The following is a 26,883-nucleotide window of genomic DNA, read 5'->3' on the forward strand; positions in this document are numbered from 1 at the left end:
ATACAAATGATATTATATTTTTCCAAGTAGTTCTATATGGCATATGGAGTAACAATGTGCATTATTGTAGATATGTAAACCAAGATACCAGATCTTCATTCAGGAAGGAAAGCACACCCTGTTGGAATTCAAACAGGGAAAATTCCTTATCCTGGCCCACATTCATTTTTAAAAAAATGATAGTATTTTAACTCAATTGTTTTCTTCCCTATTTGTGAAACTCTTCTTTTGAACTTCTGATGTATTGACTAAACTGTGCTTTAAAATAAATCAGTTGGCTGTAATCTATTATAAAGCTGGCAAAAGATGTACAAGTCACTATGTATGAAATACAAGGTAAATTAACAATTTTATTTCATACTAATTTTTCACAAAGTATTACAACACTATTTTCTAATTGTTAATGTCAGCCTATATACAAGTGTAACTCCATCCACTGAAACATTCTATATTATGATGTGATAAGTTATTGCATTTGGCTGTATCGTGTATTGATATTAACTGTCAAATATGCTTTGCACATATAAAAACTTAACTGTACTCAGATAAAAATGTATTTGAGTTAAATGAACATAAAGCAAAATTGCTTGATTGGAACGATAACACATTCCACAGATCTCAAAAAGCAGAACTAACCCAAATGTGACATTCTCCCCTAAGTGTAACAGTTGTCAGCCATGATTTATACAAAAGCTCATTATCAAATTGTTGCACATTGAAGTAAAGGCCGACTTTCTGCTCAAATTTACATCATAAATAATGATGTTTCTGCAGCTCATCTGTAAGAATATTCAATTTCTTGTAGAGTGCTACATAAAACAAAGCTGGTGACTTGTTTAAAGTCTGCTTATGCTTAGATGACTGAAGTAGTACATAGTTCACAATAATAGCTTTAGTCTGAAATGACAAACTAGTTAGAACAAATAGCCATTAATCTGTTCAATAGACAATCATAGATGAGCCTTACGAATGCACTACTTATGAATTTGCATTTAACTCTTGCACAACTGACCAGCAAAATTGAGCTCAGTGTAAGGAGATCTACGATTATGGATCAGAGTCCGTATATTTATACAACCCCATGTGTTTTGTAATTCAGGTACTTAATCTTCGGGTAAATTGTGCAAAATCTGTAACACATACAGGTTATTAAACTGAAAATGAATGCGAATTAAATAATCAATGTCAAATCACAAATTGGAGCCTGAACACAATAGCGGATCATGTACAATTGTGGATCATTTCCAATTGAAAAGTCTGCATTGAAAATCCATAAAAGAGATTCAAAAGGCACTTAAATTTTTTTTTTATTTAACCAAAAATTGCAGCTGTCTCCTTACTGTTCTTGACTGCAGAATCACATACATTTCACTAAAGCAAATTTATGGAAATGGATGCCTTTTCCTGCAACTTACGATGTGTAAATGCACTACCTGGAATTGATTATTATCATCTTTGATCACCATTACTCTAAATAAATTGATCTCAAGTTGAGCATTACAATTAATGGTCTGCTTCCTTCGAGCACCAAAGGCACCACTCCGGACTTCACTTTCAAGATTTCAGGTGAATGCTTCACTAAGATCAGTCTCAGAAGCAATGTCCTTGAAGGCTGAACCATTTACCACCAATTAAAGGTTCAAAGGTCAGTTTAGTGTCACTTGTACCAATTAAGGTACAGTGAAACTCGAATTACCATACAGCCATTCTAAAAATAAAGCAAGACACAAAACTACATAAAAGTTAACATAAAGGTCTACCACAGTGGATTCCCCACATTCCTCACTGTGATGGAATGCAATAAAGTCCAATCTTCTTTCTCTTTATTCTCCCGCAGTCGGGGCAGTCGAACCATCTGCAGTTGGGGCGATCGAAGCAGTCAAAGCTCCTGCGGCTTGGAGCTCCCGAAGTTGGACTCTAACCAGGGATCGTCAGCTCCACGATGTTAGGTCCTGCAGGCTCCCGCAGTTGGAGCTTCCGAAGTCAGTCTCCAGAAGAAGCTGCCAACTCCTCAATGTTAGGCCGTAGTAGGCAGATACGATACGTTAAGAAGAAAAAAAATCACATCTCCATCGAGGTAAGAGATTAAAAAAAGTTTCCCCTAACTCCCCCCACATATAACAAGCTAAAGAACATTAAAACATACATTCAACATACTAAAAAACAACAAAGAAGGAAGGGACGAGGCAAACTGTTGGCGAGGCAGCCATTGCGGATGCCACCCGGTGGTTGACCCAATTATAAATGGAAGAAAGGGTTTTTTGGACTCACCTAATGCACGTAAGAGTTACTACCTAAACAAAATATCAAAAATTTGGTGGCATTCTGAACATTGGCAAAAACTCACGATACAATGCCAATGGTATAGGCAGAGTTAAAAAAAGTAATTGCACAAGTTCACCAATCTGAAAATGGACACAATGAAAGATGGCAGAAAGACAGATGGAATAGCCATGTCATTCCTAGGGATCAGCAGGGAAAATCACGTTTGAGAATAAAGACTAAAAATACAATTTTAAAAATGTTGAAAATAAATCAATGCACGTATCTTAAACGTCAAAACCAGTGCAAATAAAGTGAAAGTAAAATTATTCACGCAGTATACAAGTTAATCAATCTATTTTATTTGCATGTCATGAGGGAAAACCTTAAATAAGACCTTCGCCAGCTTGCTCATCCCACTTGAATTTGCAATCTATTCAGATTGCTTTTTAATGAAATCTCAGTCTTACACACTTCAGATCAAAGGATTTTGTTTTAAGTGCAAAATGCAGACAAATGATTTCAACCAATTGAAAGATGCTGAACATTCCGCATCATTAAAATACAAAATGCCTTAGTTCACTGTATTTGCAAACTTGTGATTTTTCACTTTTTAATATAGTAAAACTTTGGAATAAGTTTCCTCGTTGGTACAGTCTTTATTCCAGTCTATGGTCTGCCAGCAGGTTTTAGTTGGCTTCATTCTTAGATGCTTCATCAAAATTTTCAACAAGATCTGTAAAAACAAAGGCACGCGTTTAAATTATTTAAGACATTTTTGAAAAGCATTTACATATACTAATGGATAAATTCAAGCAGTTCCAAAAACAACCAATTTATAAAAGCAGTGGTGTAACCAAACTCATGTCCCATTGCCTCAATGATTATTAGGCAGTCAGCATCAGGATATTATCTGTACTCACTATTACAACAGTTATGTCAACACCTGGCAATTGTTGATTTTCTCATGGAAAATATATGATGAGATTCTAGACAAAGCTTAATGAAGTGTTATGGTGTGGATATTTCGCAAGAAAATAGGAAGCAGAGTGGTAGTATTCCTCTGTGAAGTTTCAATGCAGAAATAGTGTTGGATTACTGTGGGTGCCTGGAGAGTTCCAATACCTGAGGAACTACCTGCAACGCAAATTAAAGCCGTTAACTCCATCCCATCAGTTCGACGAATCTGAAGGACACGCGGAAACAGAGTCTGGAGTGACCATTTGAAGTGGAAAATGGAATAAACCCAAATATAAACATCACACAGCATTATGCAGAAAAGCTAATTTACTCTGCACAAACACCAAAAATTCCCATTCCAGATAAAACCGATTGAAGACCAGCAATGATGAACTCAGAAGATCAGGCAGCACCTGTAGAGGGAATGCGATGGTTTGGGTCGAGATCCTTCTTCAAACATGGGAGAATGTGGGGAGGAGAAAAGCAGGGGGAAATGGAAAACAAGATGGGGGCGAGCCTGGCAGGTGATCTGTAGATACTGGGGAGGGGGTGTCTTTGACAGATGGGTGATGTGACAAAGGCTTGAGATGAAAGGGGCATCAGATAAGGAAAGTAGAGGAGTGAAATAAAAGCTGGACGTTGGGATATGGGTGGTAGAGGGAAATGGGGAACTGTGGATGAGAGAAAAGGAGCTGGGTGACAGGTCTGGTGGGCGATATGCACTCGATATAAGAAAAAAAATGTTCTCCATGATGCAAGATTGCAATATTGGCCAGATATCCAGAAAGATAAGAGTACTAATAGTGGAGTTGCATACCGCAACTCCCAAATGGACAGATTAACACAACTCGTGTTCGTACAATAGGATGCAGCAACAAACCCACCACAAATTTTGCTCACACATTTGCAAGCCGGTATGGATAAGATTCCATTCTCAATTTAAACCAACCCACCTCCATCCTAGAAACGCAAGACCTGTAGCCCACTTTATAGTTTATAAGCAAACAAAATCCGCACAATTTGCATGTGTTAATACTTGCTGCAATATCACATATACTAGCTTCAACATCACCATATGAGCTTATATACATTTAAAGATGCTTGTACCATTTTAATCCCCAAATCTATTTATCTGCATCGACAATCATTCCTGTTCTTTATAAGATGTAAATGTTTTTCTTTCAAATATTAGTTTAAAAAAAACTCCATATTGCATCACATTACAAGGCTGAAATGTAATTTATTTAAATCTGGGAACAGCACAGAATTTAAATCAACATAAACAAATAAAAAATGTCTATTCTTTTTGCCCAAATTCAGATAGCTATCAGAAAATGCAGAAATAAACATAATAATCAATGGAGACACAAAAAAAAATGCAGATGCTGGAATGTTGAGCAAAGTGCTGGAGGAACTCAACAGGTCAGGCAGCATCTCTGGAGGACATGTAAAGACTGGCAACTGAGGAAGGTCCTGACTGAAAAGTTGCCTATCCAGGTCCTCCCAAGTCACTGCCTGACCCACTGAGTTCCACCAGCAATGTTTTAAAAAATATATAATAATAATCATTTTCTGGCTCATCTGTTCACATATAAATTCAAGGACAAAAGTGACTTTGATCATGAATATTCGACTGATCACTTTGGTGGGATTGTACTGTAAACACCACCCTCCCCCCCCCCCCCCCCCTCAGAAAAAAAGTCAATTAGTCACAGAGCTATACAGCATGGAAACAAGGCCCTTACCCTGCCATTCCTGACAACCAAGTCACCTAACTGAGCTAGTCCCGTTTTCCTGTGCCTGATCCATATCCCTCCAACCTTTCCTATCCATGTATCTGTCTGTCTTTTAAATATTATAATTGTACCCAACCCTACCACTTCTTCTGGATGCTCATTCCAGAACTTCAAATTCCTAGCCGTATATTTGACCAATAGAACTTATTTGACCAATTTGTATATGTCAAAACACACTAAGATAGCCAAGAAAGCACACCAACCTCTACTTCCTCAGAAGGCTAAGGAAATGCAGCATCTCTCAAATGACTTACCAATTTCTACAGCATCCTATCAGGACGCACCCCAATTTGGTTTGGCAACCCTTTCTCGCAAAACTGCAAGAAACTGCAGAGTTGTGGATGCAGCCTAGTACATTATGTAAACCAGTCTCCTTCCCACTGATTATTAATATTTCTAACTGTCTTGAGAAAGCAGCCAACATAATCAAGGACCAATTATTTCCTCTTCTTTCCTCTCCTATTATAATATAACTGTACAATGTGGATGATTCAAATGTAATGATGTATAGTCTTTCCGCTGACTGGTAAACACCCAAGATCATTTCACTGTACCTCGGTACACATGACAATAAATTAAATTAAACTAAGGAGCTTTAAGAAGAGAGAGCTGTCTAGATTGGCATCTTTTAACCTTATTTGTCAGTTACCCAAGAATTGTCACTAGCTGTCAATGGAACAAACTCAATAAAGGCCAGATTCATCCCGGCTATCATTAACACAAATTATGGCCGCAACACCAGCTTGACATGCAATTGCACCAGAACAACTTAGACAAAAAAGCTAATCAAAAATTAATAGAGTGATTGTGCCCACAAGCCTGTACTACCAATAAAATCATGGCTGATTTGATTGTAACCTCAACTGTAAATTCTTGCCTATTCGTGGAATGTTTTCACTCACTTGCATATGAATCTACCAGTGAAAGTTCTGTGTTCACCATTTGATGAATAGAGATTCCGAAGATTCATAATTGTCAGAGGAATTCACCTAATTTCACTATTAAATGGTGAGCCCTTGCTTTAGGAGCTCATAGCTCAAGACTCTCCCATAAGAGCTAACGTTTCCACACCCACTTTATCAAGATCCCTCATGCTTTCATTAACTCATCCTAAGACTTAACGTATTTAAGGTGCCTTCAATGATACACGCAAAAGTTTTTTTTTTAAAACTGCAATTCATGCTAAATTGGTTGCATTGAAATTACGAAACACCTTCTTGTCCAATATTTAAGAGATGCAACACTCTTGCATATAGGTTCAGGTATATTGTCACATGAATCGAGACAGTGAAAAGCTTTTTTTCCCCATCCTATCCAATGAGATCAAACAATGAATGCAATCAAACTCAACAACAACAGTAGAGAAAACAGATTTAAAAGACTAGAGCGATTGCATCAGATGATAGTACTCTCCGGGAAGAGCACGTGGAGTCGTCAAGCTCCGGTGCATCTTGCATTTCCAGGAATATCTGTATTCGCCATGTATGAGAAAGACAATTTGACTCAAAATTTAAGTCCAGATGGAGGCCCAGTATTTTAGTCCATAACTGCGAGACAATTTTCAAGGTAAATTGTAATTCACATTTACCTGGGACGTCATCATCATCTTCTTCAATATCTTCTGCTTTGGGCGTTTTATTATCCAGAACTAAATAAAAGAAAAATCAGCAGATTTAAAACATTAATAACAAAATACATATACATCAAGAAACTGATTGCCATTGTGAATTGTAACAATGCATTTTCACGGATCATTTCCTAAATGACATACACGGAATCAAATTTGGAGAGCCAGTCAACCACTCTTTCCCCGAAGTCTGTTGAACCATTTAATAAAGTGTAATCTGACTAACCTCTAATGCACATTCCTGTTTATCTGTGGTAATCTTTCACCACTTTGCTCATCAAGAATCTATGCAACTCTGGCTTAAAGCTAATCAACGACCCTTTTCCATGGCCTTACAGGAAGTGAATACCAAAAGCTCACACTCCTCAGAGAAAAAAAAAGAAAAAGAAAAAAGAAAAAGAAAAAGAAAAAAAAATTGCCTCAATTTTGTTTAATGGGCAATCCCATTTTAGTTAAATAATGACCTAGTTCTAGATTCTCCAACAAGAGTAAACTTCCATCCACTCATCCGGTCAAGACATTGCAGGGTCTTAAATGCTTTCTAAATTCAGCAAATACAAGCAAAGCCTGCCCAACATTTTTTCACAAGATAAACTGCTTTTTCCAAGAATTAGTCTTGTAAACCTTTTCTGAACTACTTCAACACATTAACATCCTCTCTTAAAAAGGCAACCAATAATGCAGATTTCTCAAAAAGCACTCACCAGTGCCATAAGTACATGAAACATAACTATTCTTTTTATATTCAATGTGAACAATAGTGAATGTTATTTTTCCTAATGACTTTGTGTACCTGCAAATTAACCTGTAACAAATTATGCACTTGGACACGCAGATTACCCGGTGAACTCTCAACAGTAAGAAACTGCTTTTCCCATCTTATTTTCCATTTGTAGATTTTTGCCCATTCACTTAACACATCCAAGTCTCTTGCATCCTCCTTATGTCTTCTTAACAACTTACTTTGCTATACATCTTTGTGTCCTCAGCATTTTGCAACCATTCCAGGGTTTTCATCTAAATCAATTATTTTTACATCCTGCCAAGTAGAAAAAGACCTATCCGTTTCCTGTTTGTCATCCAATCTTTCTCCCCGACAATGTTGTCAACTACCACGAGCTTTTTATTTCCTGCCATAACCCGGGATTCACTATTTTTGATGAAATCCCTTCTGAAAATCGAAAAATTGTACATCAACTGCTTTTTAAAAAATATATATGCTAGTCGGAAAGTTATTAGAGTGTTTTTGTGCTTCAAACGAATTAAAATGTAACATAATTACATGTGTACTAAAATAATTTTGCATCCAGCAATTACTCATTGAAATAAAAAAGCATCAATAACGCACAAATTATAGAAGACACCAATTAATATTTCAAACAAATTTTACGTTAAGAACCTTCTTGTTGGAGTTAACCTCAGAAACAAAATCTCTGGGAAAGAGGTTAATTCTAAGTGTACTAGAGTATTAAGTTGGCTACCTGTCCATTTGTAATTTTGGGTTATAATTAAGAATCACCTTAACTGTGCAGCATTGACAACTGAATTTCAAAGTACATAAGGAAACAACTTTTTTCAGTTTTGCCATAGTCTTTCTTCCCACAATTGGTAAAGTCATATTTCTTAAAATGAGAGGTTAAGCCAGAACCCCTTTTTGCTCTCTAAAATGGATGATAATTCATTAAAGGATTAAAGGAGGACATGAGAGTTATTGCCCAGTGTCCAGGAAAATATTTATTTCTCAAAAAGTAAACTATTTGGCCAATGTTACACTGCAGTTTGTGTTTTTAGCAGAACCACATATTCTACTTCATCAGTAGTGAGTGGAAAAAGTATTTCACTGGTGGTAGTAAACTTTGAGATGTCCGGAGGTCTAAACAATAAACATTTTATAAAGCATTTTACATATAAAACTCACCGTTACCCACTTCCCATTACATATCTTTATCGATTAGTCTTTCATCAAATTGTCCTAAAAAAATATCATGCAACCTAATTTCTTCCATGAACAATTAGCTTAAATTTCTTCTACTGGCAACATACTTAAATTTATAACCCAAGGTTTTAAGTCAGCAACCAATGCATAAACATTTCACCAATAATCTCTCATAATTTGAAATATCTCAATCAGATCTTCTCAACCTTTGTTTTAACAAGAAAGGTACAGATCTTAAGTCTGCCCTTATTATTGAATCATTTAATCCCAGGTAGTTCCTTAATTCTGTTCTGCATCTTTTCCATGACCTTAATCTATTGTAGACAATGCAATCCAAAATGATAATGCTGAGGTTACTGAACAATTACACGTGTAACAGGCTCACTTCTGTTTATAAGATCTTGATTCATTTTACTTTTATATAAACAAAAGCTGCATTACTTACTTATCCCCAAAAGTAAAAAGTATGACAAACATAGCTTATGGAACTATGTCCTAAAGCATAGTATGTGTATTTTTACAATACTGCACAAAATGCGACAAAGGGCATCAAATTTCAAATTCCTTCAAAAAAGTTGACAAGCACTTTATTGGGTTCATGACTAGCATAGTATCAACAAAAAATATAAGAAGATAGCATATTGATCGCAAGTTTCCGAAAATGGCATTGGAATACACAAATACATTTTGTGTAACGGTTGTCGCATGGTCCACCAGTCACCTGGTTAGCACAGTAAATGCACGTATTTCTTATTCCTTTCTATGTTTATGAAAACCACATGGAACAATAAAATTGCAAACACAGTTTCCACTTCATTCACCTGATCATGTAATAGAATACTGCATCCATCTGAGTGGGCACCGCAACACACAAACGTATGTTGCGGTGGACACTCAAAGGTTTGGTTTCCCAGAAAACGAACGTTACATTATTAGCAAAAACCAGACATTTTCACCAATGTGATCTAAACAGTACATCACCTTATGGATTTGAGCTATATCAATGGCCTATGATTTGTCAGAAGGTTTGATTTGGGATGATTTTTTAGTAAGTAAACTGTCTCTAACAGTTGTTGTGGAGCTTCCAGAAGTTGACATGAAGGAATGAAGTTAGCGACTTGGTTCGTACGAAAGGTAAACAAGAGACAGCGTGTTGCCAAATTGAAGATTGGCTCAGTTTCTTAGGTTTGATGATCAGTTTTTTAAATTTATATCTGTTATTTATAAGGTTTCACATGATGGATAGATTTGTGTTAAGAACAGTGTATGGTGTCAAAACCTGAATAATAATCTCGTTCCTCAAAATCTTTCCAGTATTGTAAAGACACATACCGAATGTACTTCTGAAATGTAATCTGTTGTAATATTGACAAAACAAAGCAACCAATTGGAACAGAAATGTTTCACATTGCGATAATCTGTCTTGGTGATGTTCACCAAAGATAAATTTAAATCACAACACTGCAATACTTCCTGCCTCTTACAGAAAATGCTATTCTTTTTTAAGGGTACTAAAAGGGCAGGTGAAGGCTTCATTTTTGTTTGAAAGACAGCAATGTCAACAGTGCAGAGGAACTGATCTGCACTTCGTCACACTGAACTTTGGCCACTTTCACAAAGTGAAACTTAAACCCAGTTAAAATGTTCCTTATACAATCCACCATACTAAATCGATCTAACCACATATATTAATTGTTAGTTTCATTCCATATTAAAGCCCATTTTAGAAGGAACAGTGAAATTGATATGAAATATTATCTTTTGTACCCTTCTTTAAACATAGATATCACTCTGTCGACTTTCCAATCTCAATAAATTTAAATCCAATCAAACTCAAAAGATTTGAGTCAGAGCCTATTATTTCCTATCTGCCAGTCTCATAATTCTGTGCCACCAGGGGAAGTTTAGTTTCCACTGTAAATCCATCATTCTTTCCCCATCCTCTCTCACCCCCATCAAAGCAACCAAGGATAAGAAATGTCAATTAGGTTTTTCTGTCCCAATAAATGTTCTTCTTCTCCACATTGACCAATATCACAATAAACTCTAGTGGAGTGGTATTTGAAAAATGTCTCAAAACCCATCCAAAATGTACTCTTATTAGTTTAAATCTGGGGCAATGGCTTTATTTTTTAATAAATTCTCATGAATATTTTGTAGTCAGGAATGTGGAAGGAAATGGACTGGCGATGTTTCAGTTTTCAGCTTTGAGCTGGACATAGCATTTTCTGATACAAATGCAGTGTGTCGAAGGTCTTAAACTTTATTAAAAAATAAATGCGACTATTAAATGCAAAAAAATAAGCTCAGATGTTGAAAATCCTGATCAACGTCAGTGTCATCTTCTTCGCTGCAGCGTGCTAGGACAGCACGGCGAAGGCCATGGACGCCAATAGGATTAACAAACTCATTATGAGGGCTGGCTCCGTCCTGGGGGCGGAGTTGGATTCATGGAAGGTGGTCTTGGAGGGAAGATGCTGCTCCTCAAATTGTGGAGCATCCTGGACAATACAGCCCACCCCCTCCTTGACACACTGGTCAACCTGAGGAGTACCTTCAGCAACAGACTAGTTCCAAGATGCAGGACAGAACGCCACAGGAGATCCTTATTCCCTGTGGCTATCAATGTGCACAGCTCCTGGGGCTATGAAAGTGTACAACAGGGAGGGAGGGAGGGACAGACACAGACACCCTGGGATAAATAAAGTTCTATCGTATAGTATCGTATATGATGAAAAAATATTAAGACAACGTTTCCAATTGCAGAGGGCATCTGATTACTAACTTAATGCCATTTCTGCCACTTTGTTGAATCAGACCAGCTGTTGCATTTCAAACACAGCAACTTTTCAAAAGTACACAATTGGCAGTGAAATGCTTTGGAATGTGCCATGTTTTTGAAAGCCATTGTATAAATGCAATTTGTTAAATGCAATTGTTCTCTTCAAGTCTTACCCAAAATGTTTCAATGGCTTTTGTAATTCATAAGGATTAATTAAATATACTATTTACAGCCAATAGTTAAAGCTGCAAATTAATTGCTTCCTCACTGTGTGCATCAAAACTAACCGTGTTGTTTGGGTGAATCGAGTATTTCTTGGAAGAAAGTTAATTTTTGCAGCTTTCTTTAATTGGAAAACCTATCAAATGTTTTCAGGTACAACAGTAGTAAGATAAAGATCTTCATAAAAATAGTACATTCACCTGTGCATATCACTATTTAGGAAAATTCTTAGACTTACCTTGCCGTGGCAATTGCTCAGCTAATTTTCTAAGACTTGTTAGACTGTCAGCTCCAAGCTGGCTGAGAATGCCTGGAAGCATTTCTGTGATCTGTTTTGTCTCAGCGTGGCCAGTAATTGCAAATGTATTGGCAGATAATGAGGCTTGCACTTTGGGATTATTGAAGTGAATGACCTGTCCATCATCTTTAATCATATTCACCTGTATGGCACAAAAACAAACATTCATAAAATTTGGTTATCCGAGTACACAATATTTTCAATGTTTGCATTAAATAGCATATTTTTATATTATTAGCTGTTCAGTTAACTAAGTATTGAGGATGGCATAAAATAACCATTTCATTATTGTAAAAACATTCCAACTGCTTTTCCTAAATCAAAAACCTATTCAGCTCAACTGTTTCTTAATGCTATCCAGATTTAACACCGACACATCCATGTTTTCCCAACTGGTGGGTTTACAAACCATAGACCAATCCTTTTATTTTCATTACGCAGTTTTGATTGATATGCACTTTCTGCTTAGCAACAATTCATAGAAACATAGAAAAAAGGAGTTGGAGTAGGCCATGCAAACCTAGGGGCCTGCTCTGGAATTCAATACAATCATGGCTCATAGAAACATAGAAATTAGGTGCAGGAGTAGGCCATTCGGCCCTTCGAGCCTGCACCGCCATTTAATATGATCATGGCTGATCATCCAACTCAGTACAGGTGCACAACCTTTTATCCGAAAGCCTTGGGACCAGACACTTGTCGGATTTCGGACATTTTCGGATTTCAGAATGGAAGATTTTTAGCGTAGATTAGGTAGGTAGCGCGGGCGGCTTGAAAAGTCTGGAGCTGCTGCCTCCTCCCGGGTGACCGGGAGACTCATTGCATAAATGTTAGTCAGTTACTTTGGAGGGATTTTATGTGGTGGTGGTGGAGTCGGGGTGAAGGGGGAAACTTTAATTCTTAGTCCCCTACCTGGTCGGCGACTCCCAACCTCGCGGAGCTGGGGGCTCCGTCCGGCGCCGGTTGGAGCTCCGACCCCGGCAACTCTACCCCTGGCTGCGAGGCGCTCCAAATCCAGCGCCGCCCGCGGTCGGACGTCCCAGCTCCGGGAATGTCGGGAGTCGGCAACGTCGCAGCGCTGGGATACCAGCGGGGAGCGGGCAATGCCTTACCGGGTCGGCGTGCGGCAAGCTCCGGAACGCTGTGGCCGCCGACACACAACATCGCGGAGCGTCGCTGGATTTGGAGCCGCGGAGTTGGGGGCTCCGTCCGGCCGCGGGCGGCGCCGGTTGGAGCTCCAACCCCGGCAACTCTACCCCTGGCTGCGTGGCTCCAAATCCAGCGACGCTCCGCGATGTTGTGTGTCGGCGGCCACAGCGCTCCGGAGCTTGCCGCACGGCGACCCGGTAAGGCATTGCCCGCTCCCCGCTGGTTTCCCAGCACTGCGACGCTGCCGACTCCCGACATTTGCGGAGCTGGGGCGTCCGGCCGCGGGCCGCGCTGGATTTGGAGCGCCTCGCAGCCAGGGGTAGAGTTGCCGGGGTCGGAGCTACAACTGGCGCCGCCCGCAGCCCCAACGGCCACAGCGCTGCGGAGCTTACTGCATGGCGACCCGGTAAGGCATTGACCGCTCCCCGCCTCTCCGACCAGGTAGGGGACTAAGAATTAAAGTTTACCCCTTCACCCCCCTTCACATAAAAGCCCTCCAAACTAACTGACTAACATTTAAGCAATGATTTACAGATGTTTAAGCGTCTCCCGGTCTCCAGGGAGGAGGCAGCCGCTACAGTAGTACAGACCTGGGTTGACCGTGGGTCGTTTTGGGTCAAGTTTGGCGCCAAACGCGAGCTTTGGTGCGCAGACGACATCTGGAAAAAATGGCCGGTTTTCGGAGCTTTTCGGTTTCTGGAACACCGGATAAAAGGTTGTGCACCTGTATCCCGTACCTGCCTTCTCTCCATACCCTCTGATCCCCTTGGCCACAAGGGCCACATCTAACTCCCTCTTAAATATAGCCAATGAACTGGCCTCAACTACCCTCTGTGGCAGAGAGTTCCAGAGATTCACCACTCTCTGTGTGAAAAAAGTTCTCCTCATCTCGGTTTTAAAGGATTTCCCCCTTAACCTTAAGCTGTGACCCCTTGTCCTGGACTCCCCCAACATCGGGAACATTCTTCCTGCATCTAGCCTGTCCAACCCCTTAAGAATTTTGTAAGTTTCTATAAGAGCTATATTCTATAATATAGTTAACTGGCTCATCATTCACATTCAGTATCTTGCAGAGCTGCCAAGTAGTACGGATTGTCCATATTCTGTACAGATTTGCTTTGTAAAATACAATTTTTAAATCAGCCCGACTTCCTGTTTCAGCTTGCTGCTTAAAAAATGCAAGAATATAAAAAGTCATACTGTACCTCTAAAAATTATAGCAGATTAAATCTATTAGTATTTTAAATTTCAAGATCTGGAAGCTTTGATTTGCCTGTCCCGCTCAAGGTTTAAACAGTGCTGTCAGTTTAACACATGGGAATTTAAGCGAACAACGCTATGGATTTAAAAATAGCGCTCCCAGCAGGAGCGCTATGGGTCACAGACTGTTAGGGAAGGGAGAGAGGGAGAAGGAGAGAGGGAGGGAAAATAAAAGAAAGAGAGAGGGAGGTAGAGAGAGGGAGGGTGGGAGGGAAAGAGGGGAAGGAGGGAGAGAGGGAGGGAGGGAGAGGGAGTCTTCCAAAATGTCTTCTACAACATCTGCTGCTAAAAGCAGGAAACAGTCATTCAAACAGCAGTATACAAAGAGATGGCAATGAATGCACTGTCAAATAAGGTGCGTAGAAGACATGTCAATTGGTAGCAAAGTTATGCATTCTTATACTCTTACATGGGTACGACCGCACATAAAAAAACAACTTTTTCAGCAAAGTGGCAACGCGTAAAAATACAGATTTCCTCGCAAAATACAGATTTTCAGGTACTAGAATACTGAAATGCTGACAAAACTTGGCAACTCTGATCTTGTAACAAATTTTCCCCATACCACTGGATCCCTCTAGTTCCTAAGTAAAATATCCCTTCTTTAAACTATTTAATGATTTGGCTTTATTGACAATTACTTAGAGAATGTTATCTGCAAATATTGAGCAAAATGTGACCTAGAATTGTAATTTTCTGGCTTAGTTATAAGGCATCATAATACTTGTTGCCCAGCCACAACTACATAGAATATATCGAACAGAATTAGGTGATTTGGCTCAACTAGTCCATCCTGGTGTTTAATGTTCCATTTAAGCTTCCTCATTTAAATGGCTCACTCTAGCCATTATTTCTTTTTTTTTTATTCATATGCTTGTCCAGCCATTACTTAATGAGTGAAGTTCCCATAGTGCGTTCGGCTGAACGCACTATTCTCTGCAGAACCTTCTTGTCCTGGGCAGAGCAATTCCCAAACCAGATGGTAATATTTCTGGACAAGATGCTTTCCACAGCCGCCGAGTAGAAGCACTGGAGGATCTTCTGTGACACTCTGAATTTCCTCAATTGCCTGAGGTGGTAAAGGCTCTGCCTTGCCTTACTCACGAGTGCTGCGGCGTGTGATGTCCATGTCATATCCTCAGAGATGTGGACTCCCAGATATTTAAAACAGCTCACCCTATCCACAGTATCCCCATTTATCCTCAATGGTGTGTCCGTCCTCAGATGATGTGCCCTCCTAAAGTTCACGATCAGCTCCTTAGTTTTTTTGATGTTCAAGAGGAGGCTGTTGTCCTGACACCAGAGTGCTAGATCAGCCACCTCCTCCCGGTAGGCCTTCTCATCGTTGTCTGAGATCAGGCCCACCACCACAGTGTCATCAGCAAACTTGATTATTGAGTTGGAGCTGAACCTAGCTACACAGTCGTGTGTGTACAGGGAGTACAATAGGGGGCTGAGGACGCAACCCTGGGGCGATCCTGTGCTCAGGGTGAGGGACTTTGATGTATTCCCTCCCATCTTGACTATCTGGGGCCTGGCGGTGAGAAAGTCCAGGGCCCAGGCACACAGGGGGGTGTTGAGCCCTAATTCCAGTAGCTTCTCGGCCAGTCTGGTGGGAACTATCGTGTTGAAGGCTGAACGGAAGTCTATGAACAGCATCCTCACGTAGCCCCCCTTCTGGCTGTCAAGATGAGAGAGAGCGGTGTGCAAAATCTGGGAGACCGCATCGTCCGTGGATCTGTTCGGACGGTATGCGAATTGTAACGGGTCCATTTTGCGAGGGAGGAAGGCGCAGATGTGTTTCTTCACCAGCCTCTCAAAGCATTTCATGACTACCGAGGTAAGGGCCACCAGACAGGCTGGGGAGGCATTTTTTGGTACCGGTACAATGATGGATTTTTTTGAAGCAGGCAGGGACCACGGACTTGTCGAGGGAGTATTCTACAAATACTCTGTAACCTTGGGGGTTTTCATGTGTTTTTTTTAATTCAAGCTTTTGCACGAGCTTAAACTCTCATTTCAACCATAATATCAAGAGCAGCTTACAATAGGGGGAAAAAACGTCCCCAAAATAACCAATTACAGATACTAAATGGCTGCCTGCTTTGCTCGACAGGGCAAGAAATGTGTAAGAGAAAATATTAATAACATATAAGCTAAATTGATGAAAAGCAACAGACATAAGGTTAAGAAAGGGTTTTAAGTTTCACTGGCATATAGTATACACACTAAAGCAACATGAAAATCAAAAGTGAATATGTAAACCTTACCTCCTCAATGCCAGCAATATTATTAACTGCTAGTTTCTTCAGTGAGCTTTGTAATTTCTTGTCGTCAGCTGTTGCTGTTCTGTGCACTACCTTCTTCTTTCTGCGAGCTGTGCCCTGACAAAGCGCAATATATGCAAAGTTATTCATGCTCGAGCACAGGTGAAGATTTGAAAGTTCGCAGACAATTTAAACAATTTCATATTATCGTTTAATTAATTATTATTAGTATTGCATATTTAAAGTAATGCTCTTTGCAACCTGAAAATAATATATTTTAGTGGTCTTGGCAATTAGCTAATCTACGAATAACTAAAACGCAGTTTATTTTTAGGATTTGTTGTTTTAAGATTCAGCTGGTGTTAGAATAATGTTAGCATAACAAGCTGCAAGGAGTTGTTTTCCAATGCCCCTGTCACCATACTCAATGGCATACACAAAATTTTCTGTTGGACATAGAATAAAAAACTCTAAAAGGCAAATAATCTGATAGAAATCTTTCTATTATGAACCATAGTAATCTCAATCTGTTGATTATGTAATAATTGCATGTTTTTAACATTGACCAGCAGGGGGGGGGGGAAGGGGGGGGGGGGAAGGGAGAGGGGGGAAGGGGGGGAGGGGGGGGGGGGGTGAGAGGGGGGGGGGGTGGGGAGGGGTGTAGGGGGGGGGGGGGGGGGGGAAGGGAGGGGGGGGGGAAGGGAGGGGGGGGGGGGGGATTGGGGGGGGGAAGGGGAGAGGGGGGGGGGGGGAGAGGGAGGGGGAGGGGAAGGGGGGGGAGGGGGGGGGGGGAAGGGGAGAGGGGGGGGGGGAGGGAGAGAGGGGGGGGGGGGAGGGAGGGGGGGGGGGGGGGGGGGGGGAGGGGGGGGGGGGGGGGGGAGGGGAGAGGGGGGGGGGGGGGGGGGGGGGGGGGGGGGGGGGGGGGGGGGAGGGGGGGGGGGGGGGGAGGGGAGGGGGGGGGGGGGGGGGGGGGGGGGGGAGGGGGGGGGGGGGGAAGGGGGAGGGGGGGGGGGGGGGGGGGAGGGGGGGGGGGGGGGGGGGGGAGGGGGGGGAGGGGGGGGGAGGAGGGGGGGGGGGGGGAGGGGGGGGGGGGGGGGGGGGGAGGGGAGGGGGGGGGGGGGGGGGGGGGGAGGGAGGGAGGGGGGGGGGGGGGGGGGGGGAGGGGGAGGGGGGGGGGGAAGGGGGGGAAGGGGGGGGGGGGGGGGGGGGGGGGGGAGGGGAGGGGTAGGGAGGGGGGAGGGAGGGGAAGGGGGGAGGAGGGGGAGGGAGGGAGAGGGAGGGGAGGGGGAGGGAGAGGGGGGGGAGGGGAGGGAGGGGGAGGGAGGGGAGGAGGGAGGGAGGGAGGGGGGATGGGGAGGGGAGGGAGGGAGGGAGGGGATGGGGAGGGAGGGAGGGAGGGAGGGGGGAGGGAGGGAGGGGAGGGGAGGGAGGGAGGGAGGGAGAGGGGATGGGGAGGGAGGGAGGGGAGGGGAGGGGGAGGGAGGGGGAGGGTGGGGGGGAGGGGGGGGGGGGGGGGGAGGGTGGGGGGGGGGGGGAGGGGGAGGGAGGGGCAGGGGGAGAGGAAGGGGGGGAAGGAGGAGGGAGGGTTAGAATGAGAGGGGGAGGGGGGGGGGGTGGGAGGGAGAGAGGGGAGGGGGGGAGGTGGGGAGGGGGGGGAGGGAGGGGAGGGGAGGGGGAGAGAGGGGGGGGGAGGGAGGGTGGGGGGGGGAGGGGGGAGGGGAGAGGGGGGGGGGAGGGAGGGAGAGAGGGGAGGGGGAGGGGATGGGGGAGGGGGGGAAGGGAGGGGGAGGGAGGGGAGGAGGGGATGGGGGGGGGGGGGGGAGGGGAGAGGGAGGGGGGGAGGGAGGGGGATGGATGGGGAGGGAGGGGGAGAGAGGATGGGGAGGGAGGGAGAGAGGGGATGGGGAGGGAGGGAGGAGAGGGGATGGGGAGGGGGGGGGGGGGGGGGGAAGAGAGGGGATGGGAGGGAGGGAGGGAGGGGGGGGGGGGGGGGGAGGGGAGGGGAGGGGAGAGGGGGGAGGGGAGGGGAGGGGGAGGGAGGGAGAGAGGGAGGGCTTGACGACATGGTAGAGAGAGGGCGGGATGGTGGAGGAGGGAGGGGAGGGGAGGGAGGGAGGAAGGGGAGGTGGGGAGGGAGGGACGGAGAGAGACAGGAGGGAGGGAGGGAGAGAGGGGATGGGGAGGGGGAGGGAGAGGGGGATGGGGAGGGAGGGAGAGAGGGGATGGGGAGGGAGGGGAGGGAGGGGAGGGGATGGGGAGGGAGGAGAGAGGGGATGGGGAGGGAGGGAGGGAGGGAGAGGGAGGGGATGGGGAGGGAGGGAGAGAGGGGATGGGGAGGGAGGGAGAGAGGGGAGAGGGAGGGGATGAGGGGAGGGAGGGAGAGAGGGGGATGTTTAGGGGAGGAGAGAGGGAGGGGAGGGGGAGGGATGGGGAGGGAGGGAGAGGGGGATGGGAGAGGGAGGGATGGGGGGAGGGAGGAGAGGGGGGAAGGATAGGGAGGGCGGGAGGGGATGGGGAGGGCGGGGAAGTTTAGGGAGGGCGGGAAGTTTAGGGGAGGGCGGGGAAGTTTAGGGAGGGCGGGGAAGTTTAGGGAGGGGGGGAAGTTTAGGGAGGGCGGGGAAGTTTAGGGAGGGCGGGGAAGTTTAGGGAGGGCGGGGAAGTTTAGGGAGGGGGGGAAGTTTAGGGAGGGCGGGGAAAGTTTAGGGAGGGCGGGGATGGGGGGGTGGGGGAGATTATATGATATGATAGAAGATATGGTATGATATGATAGATATGGTAGATTAAAACTCCATATTCAGTTAAGGGCCTGTCCCACGAGCATGCGACTGCATGGGGCAAGCGCGACCTAACGTGGTCGCTTGAGCCGTACGGCCTCGTGGGGCTGGTCCCACTTCGATCGGCGGAGCCGCATGGAGTTGTGTGGAGCTGGTCCCGACATCGCGCGGGGCTCCGAAAAACTGAGTGTTCAAAAATTCCGCGCAGCAATGGCCTGCCGGTCCGCAGCCGCCTCGACGCCGTACGTCACGCTTGACTTCGCTCGAACTTCGCGTCACTCACTCGACCTCCGTGCAGCCCCCTCTTCCGGTTTGGTCGCGCTCGCCGCATGCTGTCGCATGCTGGTGGGACCGACCCTGTATGGGGATCATTCGACCTCCACGCGACCCTCGCTTCCAGTTTGGTCGCGCTTGCCGCATGCAGTCGCATGCTCGTGGGACAGCCTCATTAGTCAGGAACTTTGAACGGCAGAAATGAAAAGTCAAACCTAAAAACTGCCTAGTAAACAGAACGCAAAAACTCAAGATCGGTTTGTGAAATCTGAACCACCTACCTAAATGGAGACACTCTCTGCACAGTTCGCATTTATATAGACTCTAACATATTAATGTTATCTAAGATACTTCAGAGGAGTGTTCATAAACTTTGTCATTGAGTCTCATGAGGAAATAGTAGGGCAGATTCTCAAAAAACCTGGACAAAGAAGGTGGCTTTTAGGAAGAAAGTAAGATAGACAAGTTTATGAAGGAAATTCCAGATTATGGACAAGGGCACAGGTATAAATGGCATACATATTGGATAAATGGTATATATTGGATGTTCAAGACATCAGATGGGTTTTCAGGCTGGAGAACACTACGGATATAGAAATAGACAGAAGAAAATAGAAATCAGAAGGCAAACATACAATTTTTAAACAATTGTTGCTGACAACTCTCAATGCAAGTCAACAAGCTGTGATGGATCCAAGGGATTCCAAGATGTTCAAGCTTTGGACCATCTGAAAGTTCATAGAACATTGAGGTTGGCCGAGAGGCATTAAAAGACACTAGTCAAGAGATACAAAGTCAACAACTTCAGACAATTACTCCGAATTGTCTCAAGAAAGGGAAAGTTAATGAAAAATATCGATGCTGAATTTGACTTTAAAGCTCTGAATGGACAGAACTATGGTATTTGTTCATGAGCACCTCTTGTCTAACACAATTACACTTACAATTGAACAAAATAGGCGTTAAAAATAACAAAGAAATAGAACTAAAGATATCGGACAATAGCCAAATTTATGATCCATAACAGTTACATCTTTGTGAAATCTCTGAAACAAGGCCTACTATCCATCACTTTGCTGGAAAAATGGGTACTGTATCATAGTACAGGTGCACAACCTTTTATCCGGAGTTCCAGAAACCGAAAAGCTCCGAAAACCGGCCATTTTTTCCAGATGTCGTCTGCGCACCAAAGATCGCGTTTGGCGCCAAACTTGACCCAAAACGACCCACGGTCAACCCAGGTCTGTACTACTGTAGCGGCTGCCTCCTCCCTGGAGACCGGGAGACGCTTAAACATCTGTAAATCATTGCTTAAATGTTAGTCAGTTAGTTTGGAGGGCTTTTATGTGAAGGGGGGGTGAAGGGGTAAACTTTAATTCTTAGTCCCCTACCTGGTCGGAGAGGCGGGGAGCGGTCAATGCCTTGCCGGGTCGCCGTGCAGTAAGCTCCGCAGCGCTGTGGCCGGTGGGGCTGCGGGCGGTGCGGTTGTAGCTCTGACCCGGCAACTCTACCCCTGGCTGCGAGGCGCTCCAAATCCAGCGCGGCCCGCGGCCGGACGTCCCAGCTCCGCGAATGTCGGGAGTCGGCGGCATCGCAGCGCTGGGATACCAGCGGGGAGCGGGCAATGCCTTACCGGGTCGCCGTGCGGCAAGCTCCGGAGCGCTGTGGCCGCCGACACACAACATCGCGGAGCGTCGCTGGATTTGGAGCCGCGCAGCCAGGGGTAGAGTTGCCGGGGTCGGAGCTACAACCGGCGCCGCCCGCGGCCGGACGGAGCCCCCAGCTCCGCGGCTCCAAATCCAGCGACGCTCCGCGAATGTTGGGAGTCGGCGGCCACAGCGCTCCGGAGCTTGCCGCACGGCGACCCGGTAAGGCATTGCCCGCTCCCCGCTGGTATCCCAGCGCTGCGATGCCGCCGACTCCCGACATTCCCGGAGCTGGGACGTCCGGCCGTGGGCCGCGTTGGATTTGGAGGGCCTCGCAGCCAGGGGTAGAGTTGCCGGGGTCGGAGCTACAACCGGCGCCGCCCGCGGCCGGACGGAGCCCCCAGCTCCGCGAGGTTGGGAGTCGCCGACCAGGTAGGGGACTAAGAATTAAAGTTTCCCCCTTCACCCCTACTCCACCACCACCACATAAAATCCCTCCAAACTAACTGACTAACATTTATGCAATGATTCTCCCGGTCTCCGGGGAGGAGGCAGCTGCTCCAGATTTTTCAAGCCGCCCGCGCTACCTACCTAATCTACGCTAAAAATCTTCCACTCTGAAATCCGAAAATGTCCGAAATCCGACAAGTGTCTGGTCCCAAGGCTTTCGGATAAAAGGTTGTGCACCTGTACTAAGAGTACAGATTTGACTCTTCACAACATTCTACTTACATCTTCCCTTACCAATGTTGGATGGAAGAAATTGAACAAATACAGGGAAAAATCCATTGAAGCCCTCTTAAACTGCAATTAAGTTATTTGTCAATAGATAAAATGGGGAATTTTATTGTAATATAAAAGGTTCTTAAGACATATTGAAATGTGAAAGATTTAAAAACTGTGTACATTTATTTAAAAATAAGGTTTAATGGTAAAACAAACATGATTTTCCTGGCCAAACCCATTCTCAACAGACTCCAAACTAGTGCTACAAACTGTGAAACATTCATCCTCAGCTTTGAAAGAAACTCACAACATAATGTGGACATACATGTTATTGTGATTGTGGTGATTTGGTTTATACCAGTTAGGCATTACTCTTTGTTACGACATGCAACGGTCCAAGTTTAGTTGTACAATCATCCTAGAACAAAGTAGTAATTTCTATCTAAGATAACTAATTTAAATACAGGACAGGGCTATAGGAGAATCGCAGACCGAGTAGGTCTGGGTGGGGCAATATTTACACCAGTGTAACTTATTGGGTTTTTTAAATACAATTAGGAAGGGCTGCTGCCTACAGCAACAGACTCCTGGGTTTGATCCTGATAATGGGTGCTGTTTGTAATGTATTCTCCCTGTGACTGTGGGTTTTCTCCGGCTTCCTCTCACACTCCAATGCCATGCATGTTTGTACGCTAATTGACTTCTGTAAATTGTCTCTAGTTTGTAGGATAGAACTTTCTTAGGCTCCCCTCGGTCATGGCTGACCATGGGCGTCTACAGGGTTGGAGGACGCCTGTGCGTAACTTTGTTTAACGTGGGGAGACTGGTGCACACACAACCACTTCCTTGACAGATCTGGGTCAGGATCCAGTGGCATGGAGTCCAAGACGACCGGAGACGCTTTTCTGCTGCAGCCTTCATCTGCCTTTCCAGCCGTTGTGAGGCTCCACTAAGGCCAGCCATCATCCTCCGCCTGTTCCACAGTTGAGGTCTTGGTTGGATTGCTCTTTGTCAGACTCCTCCCCCTCGACCTTAACGCCATGGGTAGCCCTACCAGGAGCATAGCTCCAGACGGCATCACTCTCAGGACCACACAAGCTTCTCCACCACGACAAGGTGATACAGAACTAGTGTACGAGTAATTGTGGTTGTCATGGACTGTGGGCTGAAGGGCCTGTTTCCATGCTGTATCTCTAAAACTATAGTTCTACTTTACTTGAACTACCATAGTTCTGCCACCTATGGATGTCACTACTTCCAAATTTCCACCTTTGTTGAAATTTTGAAATGGTAAAGCAATAAAATTGTCAAACACAAATTCTTTTAAAACTATTTAGGAATTAAAGACTGTAGAAAAAAAGTTAAATGTACTTTGCACCCGATACAGATGGCTTCCTAAAACCACAATCCCTAAAAAGTGGACGAACAATATAGCCATTGGTGTAACCCATCCATGAAGTTTTATTATTGCTGTGTAGCTCAGCAAAAGAACAAACTGTATTTATTTAATAATGCCATCAGTTTCACAAGGCACATTCTAAGGCTGGTGTTTTTGATTCCCAAAGTCTTTTCTAGTCAATAAATACACGGAAAAAAGCACAAAATAAAAACATTGAAAATATTACTTTAACTTGAAGTATTGTTAACTTCAGAGGTAACATCCTCCCAGGCACCATTTGAAAACATTTAATTGACTTTGTAATAGCCAAAGAACCCAATATATTTGCATAAATTAATAGCAATGAAAAGTAGTACTCAGTCAGATCAGAACACTGACAGCTCTTAAATAATATTTTAAGGAGTCCACTTAATGCGTCTTGAATTCCTGGTTCTAGGGAAATTACTCTGACAAAGAAAATATATTCCTCCAAACCACTGTACAATTAATTATAAGAGTGGACAAAAGTGCTGATGTACTATCCCCGAATGAATAAAAAGCCCAACAGTGTAATAAAGAGCCTCCTTCAGTCTGAAGGGTCTCGACCCGAAATGTCGCCATAGATGTTGTCTCACCCGCTGAGTTTCTCCAGCATTTTGTCTACATTTGTTATCATGTTTTGTACTCGGGTTAATTTTTTGGTAGCATGTCAAAAACACAAAGAACACCTGCCTGTAACTTTATTATGTATTTTTGGACTGCGGGCATTTAACGTAATGCTATAACTCATGTCAGTCGAATGCAGATTTGCTCAGTGGTAGCTCACACTGGAGGCAAAGGCCTTGAGGACCTAATCTAGTTAACTAATTCAGCCCTGCCTTGACAAGTCACACTGCTGGGTGTGAAATATCTGAGGAACTCCTTGAATGTACATGAAAGGTCCTATAGTGGTTTTGAACCAAGATAGAATTCCTTCAGCAGCCCAGCCAGTATTTATTCCTTAATGAACAGGACCAAAATATTTACCATGGTCTGAGGTGTGTGTGTGTGTGTGTGTGTGTGTGTGTGTGTGTGTGTGTGTGTGTGTGTGTGTGTGTGTGTGTGTGTGTGTGTGTGTGTGTGAAGATTTGCTGCCAAGATCCATTTCTGACACCTGCAATTAAAGCAAAAGTTCTTCCCTGACTGAGGCTGAGAGACACTTAATTAAAATATTAGTATACATCATTTAAATTATATGGATGGGTAAGGACATCCTCAAGATTTTAACCAATAAGAAAAAGAACAAACAAAAATATTGCTCAAACTCGCATTTGAAACTGAATGACAGTTCCATTCTTTCACCATCACTGGATAGTTATTGGAAATGCCTTTCGAAGAGTACTTCGAGTACCTTCACACAGTCCACAGCAAATCAAGAGAACAGCTCATCACGTTTCAACCAGGAATAGGTAATAAGTGCTGATAGCAGAAAAAATAATGTAATATTCCAAGTATATGAGCCCAAGGAGGAACAAAATAACAGCCCTAATTGATAAGACATTACAAGATAAACTATCAGAGTGCATTAATTACAACTGTTTACAAAGCTTGAATACATAAACAATATCACAATCACTGGAAATATGACATGAGCAAATTGCATCAATAATACCATAAGAATGTGCCACAAACGATGACAAAACTGAACACAATCTTTCAAGAAAATAAATGTCTTCCATGACATAAATAACAAGTAACAATTATCTTACCTTTCCTCCTATCCGAACCTGAGCCTGTAGTTTTGCTAATTTTTCCTGATTCATAGTGTAAAATCTGGGGGTGGCAAAAAAAAGAGCTGAATTCAAATTTTCTAAACTTAAATTAGTTTTGCGAAATAACAAATATGAAATGCGATCTAGGCCCGATAATTGAAGATTTGTTTTACACAAACTGGTTACCCAAGTAACTTTTAACACCTACTCTCGTGAGGCCTCTCTTTGTACAAGTACAAATGAATCCTACATTTATTTAATCGCAGCTCTGTTTCACTTTTAAACTTATTTTTTCAGCAAATGGGGCAGGAATTTGAGTGGCATGACAAATGGACGGTGCACACCAAAGACACTAGTGTACACTGAAAACTTCAGTTCCGTTCAGGCTTCGCCAACAACAGTGGCACAGCCAGTTCTAATTTTATATTAAAGTCTTAGAACACGACCACATCGAATTGGCAGGAGGTTATTATACTTTTCTTCCACTTAAGTGTGGTCGCGGCCTAACGTGACCGGACTTTCACCAGATGCAAAATTAGCCCAAATCATCCGGTTGTAAAATCCTACCTCCTAACTATTCCTTTTCAACACCGATACTCGTTCGCCGCGTCCGCGCGCAATTTGCAAACGCGGGGGTTGCACGGCGATTTTATCAGAGCGCGACTGCCCGGGTCAGCTCTAGTGACGGGAAACTTTTCTCTCGCTCTCGGGTCACAAACCTTGTTGTGTTTGTCCGGACCCAAAGGAAACACGCGGTGAGCAAGATGGCGGCTGTGCAAAGAGATGGAGTCAGATCGGGACAGAGTGCGCGAGCGTTAAAATGCGTCTCCCAGCACGTGACGCGTCCCGCACTATTCCCGTCACGGGGCAGCGCCCTGCTGCGGGCGGGCGGTCGCTCTCTCTTGCGAGTTGGTGTTGGGTGTGCTGAGGAGATCTATAATAATCTTGTCCAACAAAATATTAAAGGTTGTGGAATGCTGCGGTCGGGTATCGAAGAAATTGTATTGTCTCCATTTTATTTTAAGCCTCTTATTAATTCCGTTTACATCTTTTCTACCATTATATGCTGATTACTGTCCAATGGAGTGCTTGTTCGAAAGTCATCCCCTTTTTCATCATGGGCGTGAAGTAGGCAATGTTTCTTGTGCATTGTTTATTGTCATACAGTGAGGTACAGATACATTGAAAATCGTACAGCAGCAAATGAGGTTGTTATTAGCAACGTTTCTATATTTTGCACTAAATGCACTTTTAAGGTTACCTTTGCATCGGGCATCTACCGATCTTTTAAACTGCAACATCATCATTGCTTTGAGTAAAAACTTTATACATCCTATAAAAGGAAGTAATAGTTCCGAAAAAACCCAGCAAATACTCAGGCAGTACCTGCAGAGAAAAGCAGAGTCCTAGTCCTAGGGCAATGACATTTCATCAGAATATATTTTACATCATGATTGAGTATCCATCAAAAGGAAAAATATCCAATCCCTTTTGTATAAATATGTAAATAAACAGTTTGTACCTAAATAATTATTAATCTCATCACGTTAATGATTATATTAAATGTTCCACATGTTTTCCACCATTCCTCGTTGAAGGGGAAGAGCAGGAACTAATGGAAGAGAAGAATCATTTAATCTCAAATGTATTTGAAGAAACGAGTTGAGAAAACAAAAGTTTTTCAGTTTTATTTAGAAAAGTTAGTCAGGGGAATTAATAATGGGAAAATGAGGTAGAAATGAATTAAACTGATAGTTTGCATCATCACCATTTTCC

General features: G+C 43.8%; 1 protein-coding gene across 2 annotated transcripts; it reads right to left on the reverse strand.

Annotated features, from left to right (window-relative positions):
• Nucleotides 1–2,602: 2,602 nt before the first annotated feature.
• btf3l4 (basic transcription factor 3-like 4) lies at nucleotides 2,603–25,958 on the reverse strand. 2 transcript variants are annotated; one of them, XM_055641776.1, is made up of 6 exons: nucleotides 25,827–25,958; nucleotides 25,105–25,168; nucleotides 16,563–16,676; nucleotides 11,824–12,025; nucleotides 6,607–6,666; nucleotides 2,603–2,998 (listed from the first exon to the last, which is right to left on the reverse strand). In XM_055641776.1, the coding sequence occupies exons 2-6, from the start codon at nucleotides 25,156–25,158 to the stop codon at nucleotides 2,952–2,954; spliced, it is 477 nt and encodes a 158-aa protein (XP_055497751.1). In that variant the 5' UTR covers nucleotides 25,159–25,168; nucleotides 25,827–25,958; the 3' UTR covers nucleotides 2,603–2,951. The 2 variants fall into 2 exon arrangements, with proteins under 2 accessions (XP_055497751.1, XP_055497750.1); XM_055641775.1 differs by lacking the exon at nucleotides 25,827–25,958 and adding an exon at nucleotides 25,675–25,816.
• Nucleotides 25,959–26,883: the final 925 nt, after the last annotated feature.

This window comes from Leucoraja erinacea, chromosome 10 (assembly GCF_028641065.1).
Source record: "Leucoraja erinacea ecotype New England chromosome 10, Leri_hhj_1, whole genome shotgun sequence".
Taxonomy (NCBI): domain Eukaryota; kingdom Metazoa; phylum Chordata; class Chondrichthyes; order Rajiformes; family Rajidae; genus Leucoraja; species Leucoraja erinaceus.